General features: G+C 38.4%; 2 protein-coding genes across 2 annotated transcripts in view; both read left to right on the plus strand.

The window, feature by feature from the left end:
• golgb1 (golgin B1) overlaps window positions 1-18861 on the plus strand; it is a 22581-nt gene extending 3720 nt beyond the window's left edge. Inside the window, exons 6-20 of the mRNA XM_066668920.1 lie at window positions 498-620; window positions 1078-1191; window positions 2949-3684; window positions 4308-4396; window positions 5328-5397; window positions 5677-10825; window positions 10940-11363; window positions 11922-12155; window positions 12526-13353; window positions 13738-13922; window positions 14645-14804; window positions 15629-15714; window positions 16261-16332; window positions 17121-17211; window positions 17703-18861. Of these exons, the coding sequence (XP_066525017.1) occupies window positions 498-620; window positions 1078-1191; window positions 2949-3684; window positions 4308-4396; window positions 5328-5397; window positions 5677-10825; window positions 10940-11363; window positions 11922-12155; window positions 12526-13353; window positions 13738-13922; window positions 14645-14804; window positions 15629-15714; window positions 16261-16332; window positions 17121-17211; window positions 17703-17840 (8499 nt within the window). The 3' untranslated portion in view covers window positions 17841-18861. The remainder of the gene's footprint in view (window positions 1-497; window positions 621-1077; window positions 1192-2948; window positions 3685-4307; window positions 4397-5327; window positions 5398-5676; window positions 10826-10939; window positions 11364-11921; window positions 12156-12525; window positions 13354-13737; window positions 13923-14644; window positions 14805-15628; window positions 15715-16260; window positions 16333-17120; window positions 17212-17702) is intronic.
• A 1622-nt stretch (window positions 18862-20483) lies between these two features.
• The window catches only part of hcls1 (hematopoietic cell-specific Lyn substrate 1), a 10665-nt gene continuing 3247 nt past the window's right edge, over window positions 20484-27901 (plus strand). Inside the window, exons 1-11 of the mRNA XM_066669361.1 lie at window positions 20484-20593; window positions 21548-21631; window positions 22108-22181; window positions 23901-24030; window positions 24144-24254; window positions 24358-24412; window positions 25018-25128; window positions 25421-25531; window positions 26373-26483; window positions 27628-27683; window positions 27770-27839. Of these exons, the coding sequence (XP_066525458.1) occupies window positions 21548-21631; window positions 22108-22181; window positions 23901-24030; window positions 24144-24254; window positions 24358-24412; window positions 25018-25128; window positions 25421-25531; window positions 26373-26483; window positions 27628-27683; window positions 27770-27839 (913 nt within the window). The 5' untranslated portion in view covers window positions 20484-20593. The remainder of the gene's footprint in view (window positions 20594-21547; window positions 21632-22107; window positions 22182-23900; window positions 24031-24143; window positions 24255-24357; window positions 24413-25017; window positions 25129-25420; window positions 25532-26372; window positions 26484-27627; window positions 27684-27769; window positions 27840-27901) is intronic.

Raw genomic sequence — 27901 nt, forward strand, 5'->3', positions numbered from 1 at the left:
TTAAATATGATGCCTTTAGCCCTGCCTCTAAAACGTTTTATGATTTCTGAGGACATTATTGTGCATCAGCAGTTGGGACCAATTTACATTGATTCCAAATGTCATGCTTCACCTCGCCTCTGCCAATAGCCACTGTTGTCTTTCAAAGTATCTGCTCAGCTAGCCAAGAGACTGAAAGACTGGTCCTCAACCATGTGGCACATCACATATGTATCACAGAAAAGAATGAAAATAGTCATGTACTACAATGACAATTTTCAAAAGCTGTAAACCTTTTATTTAACATATTTTGGCGATTTTAAACATGCATTTTGAAGTGTTTATGTGGAAGTAACACGTATATAAATTCATTTAAAGAGTTAAAAATCTGGTTTTCTTATAGTGGAAATTATTGCCTGTTTTTGGATAAGAACTTTGTGTGTGGCAGGTCAAACCTGTGATCGAAGGCTTTATTTAAAAAGTGTACTTTGTGTTTTGCTGTCATGTTCTTGACTCAGGTGCGAATTCTGCAGGCTGTGGTAAAAGACAAAGATGTGCGCTTCCAGGAACAAATCCAAAAGCATGAAGAGGAGCTTTTAAACCTTTCCGGCCAGGCCTCTAATTATACAGAGCTACATCAGGTAGATGTTCCAATAAAACCAGAAATACCACAGATGTTTTATTTAGATTTCACAGTCCCGACCAATAAAATAATATCAGATTACAAATTATTGATGACTGTTAGAATGCAAATTCAGTGTTTTTATATACCATTTTATTAATATTGAACATTTCATTTAATGTTATATCCAGTTTGTTAAATTCTGCAGCATTATAATGTGCAGAAATTTGCTCTCTGTCAAGGATGTGCATTTAGTAGTGCATGTTGGAGAGCTATAAATGTTGCTAAGCTGTAAATACTTTAGGGCTGTACCTGTGGTAGAATTGTAAATTATGTAAATGCTTTACGTGTTGTAGTGCTGTATAGGATTTACATGTTGTAGTGCTGTAAATGCTGTAGAGCTTCACTTTATATGCTGCAGAACTATAAATACTATAAAGCTATAAATATTTTCTGTTCTTTTTTCTGTTGTGAAGGCTCTACAGGCATCTCAGCGGAGGACAGAGGAGTTAGAGGAATCTCTCCGTTCTCGTTCTGAAGTTCTGGAGATGTTACAACAGGAGTTAAACAGTGCAGATCAGCAGAAACAGGTAAAAGCAAGTCAGTCAAATGGATAGACCCTCTCACACACAAACACATCTAATTATGTGTTAAAAGATCTTTTATCATTTGAAATCTCCAGCTATTTATATTGTTTGTGAATTTAATGATAAACAGACTGATAGAAATTCTCATAATTTACTTGGATAGAGATCTTGTTTTATTAACTTCAATTATAATTTAAAAGTTTCCCTTTCTACTGTTAAATTAACATTCTGGACTCATGATATCTGATTCTGACAGTGAAAACTTAAAAAATGCAGTATTCCCTTTTAAACATTGTGATTTCTCATGTCAAAATTTTTTTCTGCCTTTGTATGTTTTGCATGTCTGTAGGAAGCTACTAAATGTTACACTTTTTAAAAAAGGCACAGCAGCTTATACAGCTAAGAGACAAGCCAAAATACAAAAAAAGTTATTCATTTGATTCATAAAATATTCAAGAAAAGCCTGTTCAATTATTTAGTTTTTTCTTTTATCTTTTAAGCCCCTGGTGACTTAAATCTCAGTTTTGTCCTAATTAAGGTAGTCTGACTCCTCAGAGCCCACAGTGTAAATGTACAAATTATTTCCAGTGATTATCATGCCAAAGTGTAATAATATTTGCTGTATTTAAGTGGCATTGTGGGGCGGCACGGTGGCGCAGCAAGTAGTGTCGCAGTCACACAGCTCCAGGGGCCTGGAGGTTGTGGGTTCGATTCACGCTCCGGGTGACTGTCTGTGAGGAGTTGGTGTGTTCTCCCCGTGTCCGTGTGGGTGCTCTGGTTTCCTCCCACAGTCCAAAAACACATGTTGGTAGGTGGATTGGCGACTCAAAAAAAAAGTGTCTGTAGGTGTGAGTGAATGTGTGTCTGTGTTGCCTTTGAAGGAGGCACCTCCAGGGTGTATTCCCGCCTTGCGCCCAATGATTCCAGACCCACCGTGACCCTGAATTGGATAAGCGGTTACAGATAATGAATGAATGAAAGTAGCATTGCTTTCATCTGTATGATGGGTGGTATTTTGTTCCCAGAGACTAAAGAGTTAAGGTGCATAGGAACAGTTATTCACTTTCAGATTTGAAAACATAAAAGGAATTTTGGAAGGGAATAAAAACAGGAAAATACTCCATCTGTTTGTTTTCTGGGGCTATGGACATTGAGACTTGAGGTACGTTCACTCTGATCTCATCACGTAAACTGTGAATAAAACATGAATCTTTCCTGACTCTCTCTACGTATAAATGGCTCTGGCACTGTTCCTTGATGCTGTGAATCTCTAAATAGGCTGGTAACTTGATAACAGAGATCAAAATCTCAGTAATCCATAAACATTTGTGAAATCGCAACTGTTATTTAAAGTAAAAAGCTAAAACACACAGCTTCTTCATTTCCAGGCAGTGTGCATTGCCATGGTAACATAAAACTTTGTTCACCTCTGATTGCGGGCTGTCAAAACGTGTTCCCAGGGCCTTTTAAAGTCTACACAAAAGAAAAATATGGGAGGGACCCAGTGCACAAAAGCAGCTGGCAGAATGTGACTCATTTCATTTTCATAAAAAACAAACCAGAAAAAGGACTTTTGCTCAAACATTTGTTTTACACATAATGTGAAATTATAACATGCTTGAATTCACAAAGAAGTAATTATTTTAAAAGGAAAAAGTTTTGTTTCAGCAGCAATATGCACAGATGTATAACGGCAGCATAATTGCAATATTTTTATATTAATATCATACATCCTTACTTTTGTTGTTTACTTTGAGCAGATCCTGACCACACAGTTTAGGCAGATGGAGCTTGAACTTGCAGAATCTCGCAAACTGAGAGACGAAGAGAGGCAGCAGTTGATCAGTTCTGAAGAACAATTAAAAGCCCTCAGATCCAGTCTGGAAACTGCTGAGAAGGAACGAGAACAGGCAATTGCTGCTGTAGAAACAGAGTTAGGCCTAAGGAGATCTGAGCTGGAGGAAACAAGAGAAAAACTGCAAACTATGGGGGAGGAGAAGGAAGAGACTGACAAAAAATGGAAAGAAACTGAGGCTGAGATCAACAAATTAAGAGAAAGTCTGGAAGCTTCTGAGAGGCACAAGGAGGAGCTGACAAATAAGCTTGAACAGGAGTTGGAAAGCAGAGTGTCTGAGCTTCATCGTTTCCAAGAAAAACTCAGTTTGGAGGAGAAAGAGAGGGAAGAAATGACAAAAGGAGAAAGAGAAGAGTTGTCTAGACTTCAGACTGAGCTTTCTAACCTCAGAGAAAGGCTGGACACGGGTAAAGAAGAACAGGAAGCTGGACTTCAAGCCATTCAAGCTTTGGAGAAGCTATGGAAAAGGTTTCACATTCTTACAGGACCTGATGAAGAAAAAGAATCACAGCTGTCCATCCCTACCGACCCTGTTCAAATTCTTTCAGTGCTAGAATCCCGTATGGAATTCCTGAGAGCTGAACAACAAGAGAGAGAATTGCACATGTCTCAAATCACCGTCACGATGAAGAGTCTTCAAGGTAAATAACAGAGTCATTAAATGATTTCTTAAAGTAGCAATCACTTTACTACAGCAAATCTTTTTTATGTAATGAGTCATTATACTCACATTTAGAGATTTTACCAGAGGTATTCAAACTCTTTCTTTTGCCTTTCCCTACTGAAATGTTTTTGGGAATTTGCACTCCTAAACATGATAATAAGAGCATAACCTATTTTCTAGAACTTAAAACATGCTCCTGTTCTGTGTGATTTCTTAAGCTGCTAAAATTCCATGTTGCTAAATGTATCATGTTACAAATTGTGTATGGAAAAAAAACTATTGTTATTAAATGTGGTTTTGAAAAATAAAAAAAATGTATGAAATCAGTTTTATGATGAGTCATTTAAAAAATATTTTGCATCTCCCCCTAAGGTTTGTATACCTCTGTATTATGGAGTATAAACTGGTTCACTGAGGAACTACAAAGCAGTTTAATCAATGTTTCAATGTTGAACTTTCCAAAAATGACAGAGAATGTTTTTCTGTTGCTCCACCGCCCAGTGCTAGGGGCGTTATAATTTTTGCTAGAATGTGTTTTAAACTAAATGTTATTTATTTATTTATTCATTTACTTACTTGCTTACTTACTTACTTTTTAAGAACAACTAGATAGAAGCACTGCCGAAAGAGATGTGGCGGTCTCCAGGACACAGCAACTTGAACAGGACCTCACCAAACTTCAACAACAGGTAAATTCATAATACTAGTTTAATATTTAGAGCTTCAGTGGAAATTTAGCCAGGTTTTTATTAAGAAGGTAATATGACACCTACATAAACCTTTTGTGACAACAGAAAGCCTACATCAGCATCTATGAATGTTTATTTCAACAATCATGATCAGGTCCAGCAGATTTTATGACAAGTAATCTTTTACACATATTCATATAGGCTTATGTCAGTTGTTGTGAATAGCTTATGAAAATGTCATTGTAGCCTTATGAGCAAACACAGTGTCACTTCTGTAGTGCAATGTCATATATGCTTAATAATGTGGGGCGGCCTGTCTGTGTGTCTGACTCTTTGAACTAAGTCAAGGGTAATTATGAAGCAGCTATTGTCTCAGGTCAGCTAACAGACTGTTGTCTTTTAGCCTGCAAGATCTGAGAGCTGGTAATCCTTTCGTCTTAATTATGACTGACACTGCTGTAGACCTCTGTGCTCACTGTCTGTGCTCTCTGATAGTAAGATGGCCATCATAATACTATACGTAATTCTAAATCTAATCTAAAATATGTAATATTATCTTTTAATTTGTAACACATAATCAGAATCAGTTTTAATATTTGAAGTATGATGAACGTACTGATGAACAAGGAATGCATTTTGATGGGTGATATTTATCTCATGTAACTCTGAACAAACAAGATACGCTGCACAAAATATTTTAGCTATTCATAAATGCATGAGGAAAAATAAACAGAATAAAAATAGATAAAAGAGCAAGTACATGAGATCCAAGTCCAAGGAGTGAAAGGGGATGAATGAATGTGTGACATATTCAGTGTATGACATATTCAAACATAAGATAAATACGTCTGTACTGTTTTATTTTAGAGGTTGTACAATATTCAGTTCTAGAGTGAAATTTGTTTTGTAATGTGGATATGTGTGTTCCCAGGATACTGACAATTCACCCAGAGATCAGATGACTGAGCTCTCTGTGAGGGATTTGGACAGGGCAGACAAAGGTGAGTATACTTGGCATTGCTTTTGACTTTACACTCTGAAAGCTACACAAAACAGACTGACATCTTACCAAACTTTTTGTGGTTGTGGTTTAAGCCGCTCTGTATTATTTTGTGCAGTGTAAAGGATAGTTTTAATAAATTTGCACATGATCTCTCAACTAAAACTTCAGTCTGGAACAGTTTTCCTTTGAGATTAATATATTAGAAATAATCAACAAGTGTAAAAAAAGAATGTCTTTCACATAAAATGATGAGGATTTGTTGTCCTCTTTTTCCCAGCTGAAGGGGCGGATGACCAAAACTCAGGTGATACATTACACAAAGAGAAAATACTTAATCTGGAGCAACAGCTGATGGAGAGAGAGCAGGAGCTTTCTGTTCTGAGGGAAAAGCTTATTTTTGCTGAGCAGCAGAGCCAAAAAATTTCAGAAGCAGGAAATGCTGACTATGGAGATTCTGAAAACACTACTGATGTGCCAGGTATGCCTGACAGGGTTCCAGATCTTGAAGATACTCAAGAGGAAGAAACAACACTTATTGCAATAGAGACTTCTGGAATGTCAACCTCTGTTTTGTCCTTGTCTCCTGAGAATGAGAGTAGTCGTGAGATTACTGGACCACAACCTGAATCCCCTGAAGAATTAAAAGCAGCGTCATCAGATGAGATGGTAACCAGCAGTGACTCAGAAGTTGCTCATAGTAGCTGGACACTTCTGGAGGCTATTAGTCAAGATGGTGCTCAAGAATGGACTCCACAGGTCCAAAATATTGATGCCCTCCAACTTTCCACACAGTCCTGGGAGGAAACTAGTGAAGAGCAGGTTACATCTACATGCTCTATGGTTGCAGTAGAGTCATCTTCTGTGATTATCCATGAAACAGTACAGGTACAAATTAGTCAGCAAGAGGCAAATTTGCTGAGAAGTGATTCTGGTCCTGGTCAGGCATTTGCACACATTCTGGCTGAGGAACTTCAGAAAAAATACAGTGAACTACTGGCTGAACTTCAGCAGCTGAAAGATACAGCCTTTGAATCTCAGGAGAAAGTACATCTACTGGAAGAAGAACTGAAGTCATTGACAGCTGTTAAGGAAGAGGCAGAAGCAAGGGCCCAAAAGTATGAAAGAGACTTGATAGAAGCAAGGGCAGAGTTTCATCAAGAGGCAGCTCAATTGAATTTAGAGACAGATCAGCAGAACAATGTGAAGCAAATTCTGGAGGAACAGTTGGAGTGCTTGCAAACAAAGGCTTGCTCCATGGATCAGATGATTGAAGCTCTACAGGCAGATCTGAAAGAGGTCCAACAAAAACTGACTGAGAAAGAAGGTCAGGCCATGACACTTGGTGACCAATTGGATAAGAGAGAACGTGCCTTCTCTGAACTAGAGAAGAACTTATTTGACATGGAGGCAAAAGTTCAAGAAGCATCTCAAGAGGTGGACATTGCTAAAGCTGCTATCTTGGAAAAAACGACTGTCATAGAGGACTTGCAAAAACTTGTTTCCCAGAAAGAGCAGGAGATAATGGAACTCAGTGATACCATGACTGCCAAACTGCTCCAAGAAACTGAGGAAAAGTTTGCAATATCCAGTGAAGTCAAAAAGCTGAAGGAACAGATGTTAGAACTGGAGAATACATCAGATAACCAGCAGAAAGGGAAAGAAGAAAAAATAGCTGATGAAAGTGATGAATTGATCACTTTGCGAAAGGAGAATGAGAATTTGGCCACTCAAATAGTAACCATGAAAAAGGATGGAGATCAGGTTAAACGAAAGTTGCAGGCAGCTTTGGTCCAGCGCAAGGAAATGCTGAAAAAGATTTCAGAGTTTGAGAAAGCAGCAGAGGGAGGCAAACAAAAAAGAGATATAGAAGAAAATATCATTCCACATACAGAGGAGAGAGAACAAGAACTAGAACAGGAACTACAGAAACTTGAAGCTCTATTGCAAGAGACAAGGGAGGTCTTAAACTCCAAAGAAGAAGCTTTGACTATCTTGGAGCAGAAAACAATAACCCAAGATCAAGCACTAGCTGAGGCACATGTTGAAATCCAGCGCCTAATGGAAGCAGCTACAATGAGCCAAAACGAACAAGATATGTGGCAAGTTAAAGAAGATGATGATAAACTCAGGGTGCAAATTTCCAGCATGGAATCTGAGATTGAAACATTGCAGAGAAAGCTTCAAGAGGCTGTGGATTCTCGTAAAGACACTCTCCGTAAAGCAAAAGAGAAGGACCGACATCATCGTGAGCAGCTGAGGCAACAAAAGGAAGAGTACAGTAGCCTGCTGGAACGCTTCAAAGCTGAAGATGAAGAAAAAACTGAGCTACAAAAGCGCCTGAAAGACCTTGAAAGCATTTTGGAATCAAAAGAGCAGGCAGATAAAGAGAAGCTTCTAAATGTGGAAGATGAGCATAAGATTGCTTTAGAGAATCAGGACAAACCAGTATCAGGGGATTGGGTTCAGGAAGACTGGGTGGATTTTGCTGCACCCGAAACTGAATTTAAACAGCAAAGATTAACTGGTGAGCAACTACCACAGTGTACATTAGAAGATCATGAGGCTGTGATTAATTCCCTTCAGGAAGAAATTAAAGCTAAGCAAGCTGCTCATGTAGACCTAGAGATACGTTTTCAAGAGACCCAGGGCATTCTGTCTCTCAAGGAGAGTGAGTACCTTGAGCTGAACAAAGAGCTGGAGACTTTGAGAGCAAAGGAGAGACAAATAGATGCCCTTTCAGAAGAACTGAATACTCTGAGAGAAAGGTGTCATCAGGCAGAAGCCCATGCAGAAATGTTGAAGGCAGAAGTGGAAGAGGCTGCAGCTGTGGCTAAAAGAAGTCTGTCTGAAGCAGAGTCTCCAGTAGCAACTCTTCAGTCTGAGATAGAGGAGTTCAAGCAGTTTCTGCAAAGCAAAAACGATGAGATCATTGACCTAAGTCAGCAGCTCAGTGAACAGAACACCCTTCTACAAAGGATGCAAGAGACTGTGTTGGAGAAAGATCAGCTGATCACTTCCTTGCAAGAGGGACTGAGAGCTGAGCAAGAGAAGAGCCAAAAAATAGAGTCTGAAATTCCACAACGGCAGGAGGAAGATAAAGAGAACAGTGCTCGTCTGCAGCAACTTCAGCGCAAGTTGCAGGCTGCTCTGGTATCACGAAAGGAAGCTCTTAGAGAAAACCAGGCTCTGAAAGATGAACAGGCTGCTGTTGAGAAGATGAGATTAGAGCTGCAAGCAAAAGTTGAGAATAGTGAGACAGAGTTGAGAAGGCTGAAAGCAGAAAAAGAGAAACTGATTGAAGAGGTAGATCGGGCCTTGCAAGAGAACCAAAGTCTTGGCGCTACTTGTGAGAGTCTTAAACTTGCTATGGATAGTTTGTTGAGTGAAAAAGATGCATGCCAACGACAAGCTAAAAGTGTCAAAGAAGAAGCTGATGGAGCTCGTACGCAATGGGAGGAAAAAGTACAAAGCATGAAGGATGACTATGAAACCTTGCTTAAATCCTACGAGAATGTGAGTGATGAGGCTGAGCGTGTTAGGAAGGTACTTGATGCTGTAAAACAGGAGAGACAAGAAATTGCTACCAAGGCCAGGGTCCATGAGGCTGCCAAACAAGAGGCAGAGAGGATAGCAGAAGAGTCTCAGAAGGAAGTAAATGAAGTAAAAGAAAAAATGAGGAAGTTTGCCAAGGCAAAGCAACAGAAGATCTTGGAACTAGAGGAGGAAAATGAGAAGCTCAGAGAAGAAGTAGAGAAGAAAGTCCCCAAAGAAATGGACACTGGCTTGAAGCAAGAACTTATAAAAACAAAAAGTGATTTAGAAGCTCTAAAAATTACATTTGAAATTGTGGAGGCTGAACGAAGTTCTCTTGAGCAGGAAACTAAAGAACTGAAGCAGCAACTGGCTGAGGAAATTGATAGAAAGAACAGTGAAACTATGAACATGAGCTCCTCTGAAGTTATTATTAAGGAAGAAGTGGCAGCACAGCAGTCAAGCTCTGGTTTGCCTATGAATCATGTGGATCTACCTAATGATTTTACTCAAACATCTAATTTCGAACAAGGATCAGAGGTGTCAATGATGGTCATGCACAAGCAAGAAGCTATGACTGATTTGACGGATAGTGCACACACAGAAAGAGAGGAGAGAATAAAGGCACTGGAGGCAGCTCTAGAAATTGCAGAAACTAAGCTAAAGGACTTGCAAAGAGTGCTTGAAAATGAAAAAGTGTCCGGGGCTGAGAAGGAATCTTTGCTGAATGAAGAGCTTACTTCTCTTAAGCAGAGACTTGACGAGATAATGGAAAATGAAAAGAGTTTTAAGGAGGAGTTTTCTAAAAAAGAAATAAAGCTTCAGGAGGTTTGCAGAAGCTTGGAAACAGAGAAGGATGACCTTGAGGAACAGCTAATGAACCAGTTGGCCCAGGTCAATGGCAGCATTGCCGGTTATCAGCAGGAGGCAGCTGAGAGTAGAGATCGTGTTGCCGATCTGCAGAGAGAATTGGAGAAAACGGAGAGAGAGCGAGCAGAGTTGGAAGCTGTGGTTGCAAGTGAAAGGGACCGGTCCGCAAGACTAGAAGAAGATAAAAGGCAGGCCCAGCGAGAAAGAGCTGAGGCAGAGGCAGAGGCAGGCAAGCAGAGGGAGCTGGAACAGAAGCTGAAATCTGCACAAAGAGTTAAGGAAGGTAGCCAGAGTCGAGCTCGACAACTTGAAGAGCTTCTTAGGGAGAAGCAGCTGGAAGTCCGACAAATGCAAAAGGACTGCATACAATACCAGGAAAGGATCAGTGAACTAGACAAAGAGGTCAAGGCATTTTTGCTGGGAAAAGATGAGATGCACAGTGAGCTTGAGGCAGCCAATCTGAAGATTACAAAGATCACAGAAGAAAGGACCAGGCTTGAATCAGAGTTGACAATGTTTAAAGGGAAGCTAGATGTGGCTCAGGGTGAGGCTAACAAGGCACTAGCAGACAAAAAAGCCACTGAACAGACAGCAGAGCAGCGTGAAACTGAGTTAAAGGCAGAAGCTGAACGAATCCTTGATGAAGTAAGATATCGTTTGGGGGCAGAGCTTAAGCAGATGGAACTGAGGCTGGAGCAGGCCTACAATGACAGAGACAGGGAAAAACAAGCAACTCTGGAGGCTAGGAAAATTGCAGAAGATTTGGATAGATATGCCCAGGAAATGCAGGCACGCCTGGATGAGTCATTAGCAAGGTTAGCTGCCTTTTCACGCTCCATGTCTTCCCTTCAGAACGACCGTGATCGCGTTCTGGATGAAGCTAAGCAGTGGGAAAATCGTTTCCACAGCACCCTCCAGGGTAAGGAGGCTGAACTGCGGGAAGCCGAAAGCCGAGCTAAGAACTTGTCTGAGCAGCTTCGGACAGAGATTACAGAAAAAGAGAAACTTCAGAATTCACTAGAAAGGTTTGTTCCATTTATTTGCCCTTAGACATATTTGAAAAGAAAATACAGGCATGCTGTATTAAAATATAGCATTTTCTGATGCAAATAACATTTTAATTTGTATGCCATTTACAGATTAGAGAAAGCAGAGGAACAGTGGCAACTGGAGTTGGCAGAGGCAGAGAAGAAGCACAGTGAATCTGTTGCTACTCTGGAAAAAGTACAAGGAGAAATTCAACAGAGATTATCTGAAACAGAAGCAATATTGGCCCAAAAAAGTTCCCAGCTTTCATTTCTGGAAGCAGAGACTGAAGGACTACGGAATAGAACTAAAGCTCTAGATGAAGCAGTGAGCAAGCTTCAGAGTGAAGCCAGCCAAGCCAGAGCTGAAATCAAGGAGAGAGAGACTGAGGAGAGGAGACTTTGCTTGAGTCTAGAACAACTTGAAACAGACTTGCGTTCCTCTAAGAGTCTCACTGAGACACTTCAGGCAGAGCTGGCTGAGAAGGAGAAGAGAGAAGTGGAACTCCTGGGTGAGAAGGAGCAAGATGTAATTCAGGTATTCGTCTAGAAGTGTTTTAACTCAGCTTTTTAGTCTATTTCTGAAATGGACACTTATTCTTAGATGTAATTCACAGCATTCACTTCCTCAGATAAATGTACTTATCATGAGCTGCTGAAAAAAATAAGTTTCACAGTCTAATTTTCTTTATTAAAACTTCCAAATTATTAAATGAATCTTGACTCTAACATACACTTGTCAAAGCCAGGGTTAGGACCACAATGTCTTATGATCCTAACAGTTAATACTTTCAGCAAAGTTTTTCAGCATTACTTTTTGTGTCATGACTAGGGCTATAACACTTCACTTGAACATTGTAATATTGTAATGCAAAACTGTGACAATGCATCTTGAAGACTGGACAGTCTTTATCAGTAAGATGTGCAACAAACATTGATTCATTGGTTTTATTCATTTGGATTTCATTCAGTATTTTGAGTGTACCAAATCAGGGACCCAGTTTATTGAATATAATATAATCATGGACTGAGTGTATCATTACATCCCTAATAATGATGCTTTTAGGAAATAATGTTCTACTGTGACATTTTTTAGGCTGTGGAGGAAGCAAGGAAGGAAGCAGACAGCAGGGCAGAGGAAGCCGAAAGACAGCTGGAGGAGAGACGTTCAGCCATGAGAGATCTTGAAGAGAAGCTCCATAAAGCTCAGGATGATGCCAACCTCAGTAAAACCAAACTGGACACTTTCACAAAGGCTATGGGATCCCTACAAGATGATCGTGATAGAGTACTCAGCCAATACAAACAGCTGGAGGAGCGACATCTCCAGGTATGTGGCCAGTTAAAGGGATTGATTAGACTGAATGAAATAGTCATAGTTAGATTAGAGCAGTGGTTCTCAAAGTAGGGAGTACACAATTTTAGATGTTTTTTGAGAAAGGATGTTAGATTTATTTATTTTTTTTTTGTGGATTATTGTCTTGCCTTAAGTAATTTCAAGTAGATATCCTTGCTTTATTTTTAATGCTGTATGATATATTGTACACATAAAGAATATTTTTTAACAAAACCATGAAATTTGATGCAAAGTGAGAGATGATTAACTGTAGTTTAAGCTTCTTATAGTTGTTAGGTACTGTAAGATTAGCTGTTTTCAACACTCATCAGTATCTGATGCCTCAAATCTACTTGACTTGCAGGTAATGATGGAGAAAGACAGCCTAATTCAGGAGGCTGCTGCTGAGAATAACAGTCTGAAGGAGGAGCTCCGTGGTCTTTTTGCACAGCGTGATGATCTCCACGCTGAGAACGCAAAGCTGGCCGCTCAGCTTCATGGTTATAGGGACGAGTTGAAGCAGGTTCTCTTTATGAAAGACTCCCAGCATAAACAGCTGCTTTCAGCTCAGCTTGAGCGCATTGGAGTGTTGGAAACGGAGAGAGAAGAGTTTCTGGCCAAGATTGAGGTTCTGGAGAGAGAGAATTTGGTTAGAAAGGGTCCCAGATTAGAACATGAGGTCTTGAGCCAAACTGGACAGCTCTTAGTAAAGACAGAGGTAGTTGATGCCCCAGGTGCAGAAGTCGAGAAACTCCGGGAACAACTTCAAGCTGCCAGGAAGCAGATTATCTCACTAGAAGAGAAGCTTGATTCTGAAAGGGAAGCCCAGGATACCCACCGTAAAGAGTTAAAGGAGCTACGTTGGGAAGGTGGCATTTTGAGGACTGAGGCTGAAACTGCAGAGGAAAGAGTAGCAGAACTGGCAAAAGAATTGGTAGAAATGGAGCAGAAACTATTAACAGAAAGGGAAGATTCAGCCCAGCTCAGAGCTCAGAATCAGGCCTTTGGTCAAGCTATGGCCTCTCTGCAGGAGTCAAGGGATCAGGCTATCAGTGAAAACCAAGAACTCCACAGCCGTCTGCAAGAAAGTCAGAGGACAGGGACCTCGTCTGCAACCCCTAGCAGCTCAACTGGAGAAGTTTGGAGTCTGAAGAATGCTCTCTCAGCTCTCCAGAACGACAGAGAGAGAATGGTAACTGAAAAAATGATCTGTAGGAGTAGCCTCTAAGGTCTAAGTGCATTTTCTGCATTTTTGCTTATCTTCTTAAATTCACCCTTAAATACAAAATCAGTGCCCATATGTTACATAATAACACAGTCAGAACTATCCCTATTCCTTATTCACCTAGAGTTTAGTTTAAAGAAATGTTCAATTTTAGAAAGTCTTCCTATATATTGTAAAAACATACTTTTCGTCAGTTTCACAGATGTAGACTTACACTGGAATTCACCAATTGCATTTGGTTAGAGGTAGATCGTGTGTATTTCACGTATCGCAACCCCATTTCATAGCCTCATAATTATAAATTTAATATCCTATTTATAATGATGAACATATTGCTGTTCTCTGCTGAAGGTAGAGCAGCTGCAGCTTCAGCGCAGTGAACTGGATAGACTTGGATCTGGAGAGCTGAATAGACTCACTCAGGTCCTGGAGAAAGAGAAGAAGAAGGGAAGAGAGCTGGAGGACAGAATGATAGAACAGCTGAAGGACAGAGATGCACAGCTGGAGAGAGACCAAAAGGAACTGGAGACACTCAAGTATGATTTGCATTTTGAGATTTATTTTTTTTTTTTTTGGCAGCTACTTACATTTATTTACATTTACATTTATGCATTTGGCAGACGCTTTTATCCAAAGCGACTTACAAAAGAGGATCTAACATTCGAACTACAGCACAAATTATACAAAGTACCTTACATTGAGTGCAATATGGCCGGAAGTAATAAGTGCATTAAAGAAAGACATTCAGTGCAAGAGATACTCTCGGAAGAGCTGGGTTTTCAATGATTTCTTGAATGCAGAGAGGGTTTCTGTTGCTCTGATAGTGCTTGGAAGCTCGTTCCACCAGCGTGGTACCAGAGATGAGAATAGCCTCAACTGACCTGTACGGGGGGTTGGTCGTGTTAGTAGGCGCTCCTTTGAGGAACGGAGAGGGCGGAGAGGGCAGTGTTCACAACAATGTTCCAAAATCTAGTGTGAAACATTCACAGAAGTGTAAAAGTTGTTACTGCCATGAGAGGGGAACATACACCTAATCAATTATCTTCATTTCAAAAGAAACAGTGAAATAAGATGGATTTTTTTAAAAAGAAAAATAAATGTTAAAAATCAGAATCTGAAATAAGAAACAGAAACACTACTCAAAAAGATTATTACTGGACGTTTTTGGAACAAATAGTTCTTGAAACCTGTTCTCTCTCTCTCTCTCTCTCTCTCTCTCTCTCTCTCTTCCTCTCTTCCCCTCCCTCCCTCCCTCCAGGCTGGAGTGTAGTGACTGGCAGACACAGGCTGAACTCTTGAAGCAGCAAACACTTACCACTCTCTCAGAACGAGATCAGCAGATTCGCCATCTCAAAGCCATGCTGCAGGAGGCTCAAGAAACTGCCCCCAAACTCCTGCAGGAACACACACGCAGACAGGTCAGAACGAATTTCTCAGACGTATCAAGTCTCTCAGACAGATCAGTGTCTTAGAACACAACAACAGATCACTTTTGCTGACAGAACCCATTTCTACATGGATGAACAGAAGACTTTTAAAAATTTAGAAATGTACAGTTCAAATCATTCATTCATTCATTGTCTGTGGTGGACACAGGGTTGTGGGGGTTCCGGAGCCTACCCAGAATCACTGGGCGCAAGGTGGGAACACACCCTGGAAGGGCACTAGTACATTTACAGCATTAAGCAGACACTCTTATCCAGTCCAAGTCCTTTGCAGGATGACACACGATCATACCTATGCACAGTATTGAGTAGCCAGTCCTCCTACAAACGTGTGTTTTTGGACCGTGGGAGAGAACCAGAGCAACCGGAGGAAACCCACGCAGACATGGAGAGAACATAAAAAACTCCTCATAGATAGTCATCCAGAGTGGAGCTCAAACCCAGGACCCTGGAGTCTAGTTCAAATCAGTATTTGCTTTATTGGCATGAGAAATTTAGTTGTTTTTTCATATGACTGCAGTAATTTTAGTCTCAATACAATACTTACACAATACACATTTAAAATATAATTATGCTGACACAAAATCTTGCCCACTATTTTAAATGTTTACCAAAAACATTTACAGAAAGCTATAAGTCCTTATACTGATACTATAAGCATGAATACATATTTCTTCCAGATTTATCTGTATAGTTTATTGATACAGCTTTGCCTTGCTTCAGCTAAAATATATATTTGTGATATTACGCTTAAGCAATGCTAAAATATATTATCTACATATCTTTGTATATATCAGGGACCAGTTTCAATAGACAGTGCCCCTGGTGGCCCCTTGGAGCACAGCGAGGACCACAAGACTGAGTGCACTCTCCTCCAGAGAAGGTAATAAAACAAAATAAGAATTTGAATAATAGACAAAAACATTTTAGAATTTTATTGCCATTGTATATCATGTAAGAAACATATTTAATATTTTTTGCGGGACATTTAAAAGGGTCAAATAAAATACAAACATGATTATTCGTGAGGAAATAATTTTATTATTATTATATTATCCGTGCGTAGTCATACTACTTGTTTTCTGTTTATGAAGTGAGGTAAAACTTTAAATGTGCGTTACAATGGTTTTCTATGGCTTCTGCATAGTACAGTAGCTGAGATGTAAAAAAAAAAAAATCATAGTAATTTTATGTGAAATGTTTTATGATAGAAACTCAGATTTCTTTAAAGTGAAGGTCATAGGAGCAAGATGTCTCTACATCTAAAGATATTGAATGTTATATACTCTCCACCAGCACCACAACAGAACTATACCAGTCTATTTGATGATGACTGAAAATACTGGGACATTTGGAAGGAAGGAGGGGTTTTCTGTTTGTTGGTTTGTTGTTTTTTTTCATCACCTCTTGTTTGTCTGTTTCCAATCAGGTTGGATGAGGAGATGGAGTTAAGGATGACTGTGGAGGAGCAGCTCTCTGAAGCAAGAGATCAACTTAAACGGTGCCGTTTTAATATAAAATTCACACACAGAGACACCCATACTTTCTGTCTACCTTATTACACCAGTGATACTTACGTGACAAAACCACTAAACTTGTTTTTTTAATGATATTTTATATAATTAAAAGAATTATAAAAGAAATAAAATTGATCACGGCACTGTGGCGCAGGTAGTGTCGCAGTCACACAGCTCCAGGGGCCTGGAGGTTGTGGGTTCGATTCCCACTCCGGGTGACTGCGTAGGTTTCCTCCGGGTGCTCCGGTTTCCTCCCACAGTCCAAAAAAAAAAAACACTCGTTGGTAGGTGGATTGGCGACTCAAAAGTGTCTGTAGGTGTGAGTGAGTGTGTGTGTTGCCCTGTGAAGGACTGGCGCCCCCTCCAGGATGTGTTCCCGCCTTGCGCCCAATGATTCCAGGTAGGCTCTGGACCCACCGCGACCCTGAACTGGATAAGCGCTTACAGATAATGGATAGATGAATGAATGAATTAATAAAATTGTTCAAATAAAATATCAGTAATTGCCAGAGACTTGGTTTAAGAATTAGAATTTTAAACTGAACTTCACAGAATTTTAGAAAATAATTAACTACACATTATACTTCATTCTCAGCTACAGTCTTCTCAACTGAATGACAAGTGATCTGTTATCCTGCCCTTTACCCAAAAAGGGGTCATTCTAGTTTTAGTTTTTACTAATGATATCTATTGGTTTATAAGAGAATTGTAAAATGCAAGTATTTATTTTTGTATATATTCAGATTTATAAATATATATGTTTTTATATCAGATTTACACAAGGTGAGTGGCACTCAGGAGTTCCAGGAATTAACTCAGAAACGGCTGTCCTCATTGAGCCACCAGAGGGAGCCATTACTCGGGTATGTATCAATAGTTTTTGCACCCTTTGTCAAATTACCTAGATTAAAAAATTCAACATTAATTATTAATAATTTTACAGCAGTTTGATTCTTGTTCAAGAATGCTGCCTTTTATGTATATACCACATTTCCAGAAATGTTGGGACACTTTCTAAAAATGCAGTAAAAACTAAAATCTACTTTGTTATATTTCTTGAAATTTTCTTTAACTGTTAAAATTATAAAGAATATACATTCAGTGACAACCCTAATTGTTTTTTGTAATTATATATTACTGCTTTCCACTTTAAAACATGTATTTGCATTTTTGTTGATTTTTACTCTACGACGTCATTAGATTTGTAAATGTATTTATTTTTAAGAAATAGAATTGAAAACAAATGATAGATTTCAATTTTGATTACATATTTAATAACTGTCAAACTGAGGTTTATGGCCACCATAGCATATGTATGTAAAGTCAGTAACTGTTTTGTGTGTGTGTGTTTCAGATGCGGAGTGGAGGTCCTGGTGTGTTGCGGATGCTGAGAGGAGCTTTTTGCTCCAGACAGAAGACTCCTCTTATGGTGTCTGTATATTTACTGACCATTCACCTACTGCTGCTACTATGTATGGGCGGATATCTGTGAGAGAAGAAACAAAGAAAGAGAGCTTTGACGAGGGAGACAGTATCTAGGTGAAAGACCGGTTGTTACACATTTACAAATTCACTAGTGAATGAACAGCAGAGATGAAATTATTTTTATATTTTGTATCAATTAAATTTTTTTAGCTATTTTGCCAAAGTGTTAGTGTTGAATTTACTTTATTGAGGCCAGATTTCTCAGCCAAATCTGCCAAATCAACTAAATACACAGTTAAAAGATTACAATTTTCAAAAACAATTGGGTCCCACTGCACTATGCCATAGCAACCATGAGGGTGTGCTAGATCATAAAAGGGAAGGTTGTATAGTTTGAAAAGTGTATTTGGTTTAAGGGCCCATATCATGGAAAACCTTATTTTCCTTTATTGTTTGGTTGCAGTATATGAACATTGTTTACTTAATATGTTAAATACTTTATTTAGTAAATTAAGTTGATTGGCTTTGATAATCCAGATATAATTCTGCAGTCAGATTCTATAGATCATTATTCACCCCTTATTTCAGTGTCATGATGGTTTTATTATCGTATTGGGTGGATTTGTTCACCCACATGGTGCAATATTGCCACAATATATATTCTTCTTAGTGGAAGAACATCTTTATCTGTAATTCACTACAACAATGCACATTCCATAATGAGGGTTCTTCTTCATGTTGTCTTGTATGAAAATCAACTTTTTAATCAGATCTGTGAGTGCTATGTGGAAAAAGTAATAGTTAACGACACTACCTAATTATTGTGTTCCAAAAGAAGGGTAATTCTTCTGTTGATCTTCTTAATTAGATTTTAAACATCCTTATGTCCTCTGCTGCTGTGTGTATGGGGTCTATTCTGGATGTTGGGCTTGATATTTTTTCTTACTGTTACTAAAGAAATTTTTAAGCACAGCTCAGTTTGGGCTTCCTGCAATTTGACCTGTATATTCAGTGTAAATGAACCCCATTTTCCTCTGTGTTTCTTTGTAAGGGTTTTTTTTTCTTTTTTTGGCAAATAAAATGTATTTAACGGAACTGCATCTTTGTTTTCATTGTATATCCATTTCAGTTTGTTTACAGCATTTAATTACATTACAGTGAATCTGCCTCATTGCTACAGGTGTGTAAAGTCAAGTTATTCCACAATCAACTGTGTGCGCTATAAGTGGAAATGGGTGGGTGTGTTTTAGGAACCACAGAAACACAGACACAATGTGGTGGTCTACATCAATTTAGAGTAGGGTCACAGAGTGTTGAGGTGTGAGGTACATAAAGTTGCAAACAGTCTGCTAACTTCTAAATCTCTAAAAATAACATCAGCAAAAAATGTCAGTTGCTTCATGGCATGGGTGTCCATTGCTGAGCACAATGCCAAGCCACTGGAATCTGGAGCAGTGTAGTCTTGTTCTGTAGTGTGAGGAATCTGTGGCAGTCTGAAGGATGAGGCTGGGTTTGGCAGATGTCTTATAAATGTGCAATTATTTGTCATTGTACAATGTATAACAAAATGTGTCTTCCGCGTTTAATCCATCTGTGGCAGTGAACAGACACATACTAGTGCATGCTACAGCCTGTGAAAACACCCAGAGCGGCAGCCAGTCATCCACGGCCCCCAGGGAGCAGTTGGGGGTTTGGTGCCTTGTTCAAGGGCACCTCAGCCATGGATTGAGGGAGGAGGACAGTGCTGTTCCTACACTCCCCCAATTTTTCTGCCTCTCATGGGAATTGAGTCAATGATCTTTCAGTGCTAAGGCCTCTTCTCTAATCATTAGGCCACGGCTGTAAAGAGAATATAACCTGTCTGACTGCACTGGTCCAACTGTATAGATTGGTGGAGGAGGAATAATATGAGCTTGTTTTTCTGAGGTTGGTGATTTTCTGTGACAGAATGACTGTGCCCCAGTGCACAAAGCAAGGTCCATAAAGGCATGCTGCCTTGGATGAGCCTTGACCCCTACCCCCAACAAACACATTAGGAATGAACTGTAATGGAGATAGCGAGTCAGCCCTTTTTGTCCAACATAAGCGTCTAACCCCACAAAATTTATAGTAAGATTTGAGTAGGTGATTTTTTTGTGAACCAATAAATTAGGTCTGTGGGAGAATTTTATTTTTTCCCCCACGATATTCAGCCCTCATTCCAAAGCCACTCCCTAAAATATAAACACATAAGTGGCTTGATAAGTCACACAGAGAGAGGTGCCTTACCTTCAAACACCACATACCTCATGTCTAATTAATGAGGTAATTAATTAATTAATAAGAAAACACCCAACAGCTTGTAGCTTCATTTGTCATCTTGTGACCTCAATAAAAATGTTAATTATATATAATATACCGTCTCATTTATAGCAGAATGATTTGCACTAGCATTAATCAATAAATGGTGGGAGACTTTAATGATATTTAGGGAAAGTAGACATGATAAAAAAGACAATATGTGTATGTACAAGGCATTTATTAATAATGTGGACAGTGAGTAGTTGGAATAAAATGCTTAAGGCTATGAAAACATTAACTTCCTTCTTTTAAAACGGCTAGATATTTAGCTATAAGTGAACAAGTATCCATTTCGAAATGTGGCTATGGTAAAAGCGAGTAACCAATCAGAGCACATGTGGGCGTGGCTTGTCTTAACACCGGTGGGAAAAGAAGTAGGCGTTTGTGGTGCGAATACGGGCTGATCTCTGTGGAGTTTAATCCAAACAAGACTTCAGAGGATACACATCTATTTTATTATTTATTAAGCCCATAGATAAGGTAAGCACACTGTGTTTTATACAACTTTTTTTCTTGCGCAATGATTTATAAAATGTAGTATGTATGTTTATTAAAACTCAACATTTTTACTATAACAGGAAGTGTCTCAGGCTTTGCCACTTGACAAACCTTGCTGAATTTAGAAAAAATGTGCTAAAAGGAGACATAAACACCAGATTGAATCAGGTTTGACAGAATACCAAATTAATAATCACTACAGGGCTGTACTTTACCTGTGTTTTGTACAAAAGAAGCTAGGTACGTGCAGTGCATCAGTAAAATAGAGGAACTAGCAAAAAATGGCATGCAACATAATCATGTAGCAACATATGAATATGTACGTTTAGTATTATTAGTTTAGTACTGCAGTTTATTAGTGTAGTGTAGTATTACTTTAGTAGTGCAGGTTTTGTTCATATATATATATATTATTATTATTATTATTATTAAGCTTTAAGACTGGCAGGAGAGAGAGTGTGTAACTCTTTATGTATATCACATTATGTGGACAAACACCTGTTTACAGATTTATATTGTGGAGAATACTCATCTATGTAAATAATGAAATGAAAAAGTCAAGACCTTTTTTAAGGTTGAGGTAAGGTTAGAGTTAGGTTGAGATTATGTTAAAGGCTAGTAGTACTTAAGGACAGCGTAAAGGTAAGCCTACAAAAAATGTATGTATGTCTGTGCAATGCCTGCCACCACCAAAAAAAAAAAATATGTATACATGTGCACAGAGGGACTTTTAAGAGTATATATGTAAGAAGTGTTCTCAGATCAGCCATCAGATTGATAGTCACAACTGTTTAAATACAGGACATCAGTGGTGAAACTGATATTTTCTTTAGTAGCTTATTGAATCATACAGAATCCGAGATAAATGAATGTGTGGAGGATTTTTTATTCTATTCCAGTTAGTCCAGTTTTTCACTGTGTTTTTCTGTGCTGTAGATGTGGAAGTCTGTAGTGGGGCATGATGTGAATGTTAAGGTGGCATCAGAGGTGGATGACTGGGAAACAGACCCAGATTTTGAGGTAAAACAGTGTAATATCATACATTATAGAGCATTCATTAAGCATCTTAAGTGGTATTATAAGACATCACTTAATTGAGAATCCAGAGCTGTTCTAATTATTTAATTATTTAGCTGTCCTAAGTCTTTCCTAAAATGTGTTACTCGTTCAGTCCTAAACAAATTTTTGATTAGTTTTTAAAAAGAGACAGTAACATGATGATCATTGTGCTAATTATGAGTTTATATATGTATAATCATTACTTTTTTAAAGAGTAAACTTGTGTAATAATTTACTTTATTGTTCACTTGTTGTGGACATATTCATTAAATTGTGCACACAGTTTGTGTAACCCTTTATAGAACAGCATTCCTAATAGAATGGGACACTGTGGAGCAACTGCATATGAGCCCAAGTTTCACAACTATGCCAGTGTGTACACTGTCAAGTGTATAATAGAGGCATATGAAGTGGTTTTGTTTGTTTGCATGCTCTAGAATGATGTCTCAGAACAAGAACAAAGGTGGGGGTCTAAGTCCATCGAAGGGTCTGGACGAAAAGAACACATCAGGTAAAAATATTGTGACTTTTCACAATTCAAGAGATAATGCATTTAGACCTGATGCAGAAAAGGCACTTATTATCAACAGATTGGCTTGGGTAAAAGTGTCAGATATATTTAAAGCATGTTATTCTTAACCAGAACGGAAATGAAAATACGTCACTGACAGGCTGAGAGAGATACAATATGAGAGAGACAGAGAGAGAGATAGAGGAAGTAAGTGTGGCTGCTGTTTCATGTCCAAATATGGAGTGCTAACTGAGAGCACATAAGAGACGTTTAATCAATAAAGGTAATTCTGTGTGCTATACACACACTTACACAGATCAACCATAACAATATGACCATCTCCTTGTTTCTGATATTGCCATTTGGACCAGGGTGTAGTCCATATTTTGCTCTGCATACTTTATTGCCTTGTTTCACTCTGCTATTCAATGATCAGGACCACTAGAGAGCAGGTGTGTCTAGGCTGGTGAATCATTCCCAGCACTGCAGTGACACTGACATGGTGGTGATGTGTTAGTGTGTGTTGCTGGAGTTTTCAAATCTCTTCAGTGTCACTGCTGGACAGAGAAAGGTACTCCAACAAAACATATCCAGCCAATAGCATCCTGTGGGCAGTATCCAGTGAAGAACTAGAAAATGACCAACACAAACAGTGCAGGAAGAGATGAGTAATTGTCTCTGACTTTACATCTAGAAGGAGAACCAAACGGGTAGGTGTGTCTAACAGAGCAGACAGTGAGTGGACACGGTGTTCATAAACTCCAGCAGCACTGCTTTGTCTGATTTACTCATGCCACTATGACCCCAAGAGATCCAAATTATAATTGTGAGGGTCCTGTATGTGTGTGTGTGTATGCATACAAGGTGAGCCAAAAGTCGCAGGACACACTTTTACCTGAATACCCCAGCAAGTAAGGGGGTTTGGGGTCAATCTTTTAGTCTATGTCTGGATCACGTCCACCATTTTAAAAGCCGCCATTACTGGATCAAGGACAAGCTTTTCCAGTGGGAATGTGTAGCATATCATATAAATAAATGGTTGTCCTGCAACTTTAGACTCACCTTGTACACTAATCAGTCATAAAATTATGACCACTCTAAATCACAATGCTAAACCTGGATTTGAGATTTAAAATCAAATATGTAAATATTAACACATAAGGCCACACATTGAGGAGTGAAAAATAAAGAATCATGCTGTAGCTAGTCGTGTGCAGACTTGTCACATTCTTCAAAAACCTCTTGCACAATCTGAGTGAGCTTAAATCACACCCATACAAAGCTGGAACTAAACCAACATTTGAGGAATCCAATAGGAACAGAAACAGGTTCTAAACATATATAACAGATTTCACTGTGGTGATTGAGCTCCATCTAATACCTTAGGGATGAGTTGGAGTGATATTTGTGATCTAGAACCTATTATCCAATATCAGTATTTACTAATGTGGTATGTGAATGTCTTCAAAGTCATTCTAGCAATACAGTGTTTTATACTGTTTGCAACTCAAATTGCTTTATTTTACATACACATATTTATATCCAGCATAATACATATGAGGACAGTCACTATTCCTTGTATGTACTGTCTGACAGTGTGTAACAGCAAATCTATCTGTGTGTGTGTGTGTGTGTGTGTGTGTGTGTGGGTGTGTGTGTGTGCATGTGGGTGTGGGTGTGTGCATGTGGGTGTGTGTGGGTGTATTTGTGTGTGTCTAGTGTTGCAGAACTCAGACAGAAAGTGTCTCAAGAACATGAGACTGTGAAGAAGAAGGAGCTGGACCAAGGACCCAAATGTTCTTATGGATATGGAGGGAAATTTGGAGTGGAGAAAGATCGAATGGATAAGGTGGGACTAATAACATATTATAATATATTGTATTATATTATATTAATGTGATCAATGTATTAGAACAGCATCTCAGGAATAAAACCACAACATATTCTATTTTATTTTCCCAGGTTGCTGTGGGGCATGGATATGTGGCTGAGGTGGAACAGCACTCATCACAGACGGATGCTGCAAAGGGTTTTGGAGGAAAATTTGGCGTCCAGAAAGATCGTGTGGACAGGGTTAGTACCTTGAACTGTTCTGCATCTGCAGTCAGTGGAATGATGGATTAAGAGGATAATAAATAGATATTTAATGCTCTGTTTTTATCCTTATTTTTCACAGTCTGCTATGAATTATGAGTATAAAGGTGAAGTAGAGCAACATGCCTCTCAGAAAGGTACTGAAACCTCTCTATCTGCTCACCTCATTTATGGAATAATCTGTCCCTGCCACTCAAAGCATGTTCAATTTACCAAGGCATACCAAGTTTGGTATGCCTGGAATATGGGGAATCTACTGTAATTTTGACATCCAATACAATTTACAGTTTAGGTTTTATTCTTTTCATGATTTAAACTAATCAGTCTCAAGTTGCATGTCCTACCACACAAGATTTTTGTTGCCATGACTAAATTTCAGTGTAAAGTAATGGTGTTAACCAAAGGAATAAACCACAATGTAGAAAATCTAGATAAAATGCGGTTAATAATAAAGGCTTTAACTTTGAATAAGTGTTTCTGTGCAATAAGAGTCCAATTAAATATATAGCTTTATTATTTCAGATAATATGTTTGTTTGCGTGATTTAAAGACAGAAACTAATCTAAAAAGCAGTCAATCAGAATATAGGAAAACTGCTCTGTGTGCTCAAGATAAATTTGTACATTCCTTTTTTAGATATCAGTTCATAGCAACTGCATATATTCTGTTGTTTATCAAGTCTTCTTTTCTTTGCTGGTGTTATGTAATATCTGATTTAAGTCTTTATATTCCCAAATCTCAGATTATGTCAAAGGTTTTGGAGGAAAGTTTGGTGTTCAGAAGGAGAGAGTGGACAAGTCTGCTCTAGGTTATGATTATAAAGGAGAGACTGATAAACACCAATCGCAGAAAGGTAATATAGAGCAACAATGTCATATTTTTAAATTCTCACTAAAGTATCATAGGTTTGGTTTCCCAAACAGGGTTTAAACCCAATCCTGGACCACATGCATAGCATTCTGAATTGTGATTCTCCGCTGAAAGGAGGATATAGTCCAGAAATAAATGTCTACATACATTTGAACATACATATGACTGCTGTCTCTAAAGATTTACAATAAAGTGGATATACAAAGCTTGACAAAACACAAATTGTACCCATAACAAACCTGACTTTAAGCTGTTTGTTCTGTATTGTGTGTTAGATTACTCTAAGGGCTTTGGAGGAAAATACGGAGTGGAAAAAGAGAAAGTGGACAAAGCAGCTCTGGGTTATGATTATAAAGGAGAAACTGAGAAACACCAGTCACAGAAAGGTAATATAAAGCATCCTGTAGTACAGTTTGCATGTTGTGTCCTTAATTCTTGACAGATTACATCAATGACAGCCCTGAAATATGTTTAAATAATTTTGTTGTGATATTTTCATTTTTCACATAGTCTTATCTATAAAGTGGATAAAGCTTCTTTTAGTTATGATTATAAAGGGCAAAGTTTTGGGATTGTGTCTTTTGGGATTATAAATTAAATACAATATATTGTAAATTTATAACAATATGAATAAATGTTTACTATTCAGTGCAGTGTGTATTCTCTCACAATCCTTATACTACTAAAAAGTGTATTAATATTCAGGGTAAGTCATATATCACAGAACACCTTTTTAGTGTTATATTGTCCCTGTCGCACAGCTCCAGGGTACTGGGGTTGTGGGTTCGAGTCTTGCTCCGAGTTACTTTCTCTGAGGAGTCTGGTGTATTCTCCTTGTGTCCGAATGTGTTTCCTCTGTGTGCTTTGGTTTCCTCCCATGGTCCAAAAACACATGTTGGTAGGTGGATTGGCTGCTCAAAAGTGTCCATATGTGTGAGTGAATGTGTGTGTATGTGTCAACCTGCGAAGGACTGGCACCCCCTCCAGGGTGTGTTCCTGCCTTGCGCCCAGTGATTCTGGGTAGGCTCTGGACCCACCGCGATCCTGAACTGGATAAAAGGTTACAAATAATAAACGTATGAGTGAATGTATTTTTACCACAGAAACACAAAATAATTCTCACTTAAATAGGATAGGTATGGTTTCCTAATTAGGCTAGTCCTGTGCCAGTTTTTTGTATCAGTAACAAACCTGACTTTAAGCTGTTTGTTTTGTATTGTGTGTTAGATTACTCTAAGGGCTTTGGAGGAAAATACGGAGTGGAAAAAGAGAAAGTGGACAAAGCAGCTCTGGGTTATGATTATAAAGGAGAAACTGAGAAACACCAGTCACAGAAAGGTAATATAAAGCATCCTGTAGTATAGTTTGTATATTATGTCCTTAATTCTTATCAAATTACATCAGTGACAACCCTGAAATAATTCATACTTAAATAATTACATTTTTCACAGAGAAAAATGTGGATAAAGCTGCTTCTGTTTATGATTATAAAGGGGAAACTGAGAAACACCAGTCACAGAAATGGAAAAACAATATAGACATTAAGGGTATAGCGATATGGTGTGGTTTTTGCACTAATCATGCATTTAGATACATATATACAAAAACAATGGCAACATTAATTTTCCTTTTAATTTTCTTTTCAAAGTTTATCTGTCACAACAAACAGTAGTACAATATACAGTATAGTAAATTTAGAGCAGTATGTCAAACATTGCATATAAATGTTAACTATATTCAGTACAGTGTGTATTCTCTCAGAATCCTTATATTAAAAAGAAGTATATTAATATTCAGGGTAAGTCAGAAGTTGCAGAACACCCTTTTAGTGTCATAGTTTTGCTCTCATCCAGCTCCGAGGTCCTGGGTTTGTGGGTTTGAGTCCTGTCAATATACTGTATTGTATTTTATATCATTTCACAGTAATTTATTGTAACAGTAAGGCATTAAAAAGCATGGTGCTACCTCTGCTTGAGATTGACACCCAGTTCTTCCTAGCAACCCTGACCCAGCTGCAGCTTCAATCTATAGATGCAGTAGCTATAGCTTCATTTACAGCAACTTACTTATTCATGATTCTTATATACACTACAACACAATCACACAATAATCTACTTAAAGCTTGTGCCTCACATTTCTATTATTTCTAATATATTTTCACATTGATTTACATTACTAGTATAGCTAGCATTTACAGGAACATATTTTAAATGGTTAATAATAAATGTATTTCCATATACATGGCTGTGTTTGTGTAGTGTAGTGTTCATAGATCAATGCAATAAAATGTAAAAACTTGTATAGTAATTTACTCTAAAATTACAGAAATTATTTAGAGTGAGTCCTTAGGATATCACATGTTTGATCAGAGGTATGTATCTGAGAATCAGTAACAATGAAAAGTGGTTAGATGTTAGTTCCTGCTGCAATATTTGATAATAAATGGGGTGAAATATCATTGTGGGTCTGTTATGTTTTTAAGATTATGCAAAAGGTTTTGGAGGACGTTACGGAGTTGAGACAGACCGTATGGATAAGGTAAATCTGATTATTTTATGAGTATGGTCTTAAGGGAATGGTTTAAAATGAATATTGTCAACTTACAAAGATATTTCTGATCACAGACCGCAGCTTCATTTAATGAAATGGACTCTCCAACCTCAGCTTACAAGAAAACTATGCCTGTCGAGACCTGTGAGTAAAACACTAGTAACTATGCAGGAAAATGCACAAAATCTACACAAACATTAGGAGGT

Source organism: Hoplias malabaricus, chromosome 4 (assembly GCF_029633855.1).
Source record: "Hoplias malabaricus isolate fHopMal1 chromosome 4, fHopMal1.hap1, whole genome shotgun sequence".
In the NCBI taxonomy this organism is placed as follows: Eukaryota; Metazoa; Chordata; class Actinopteri; order Characiformes; family Erythrinidae; genus Hoplias; species Hoplias malabaricus.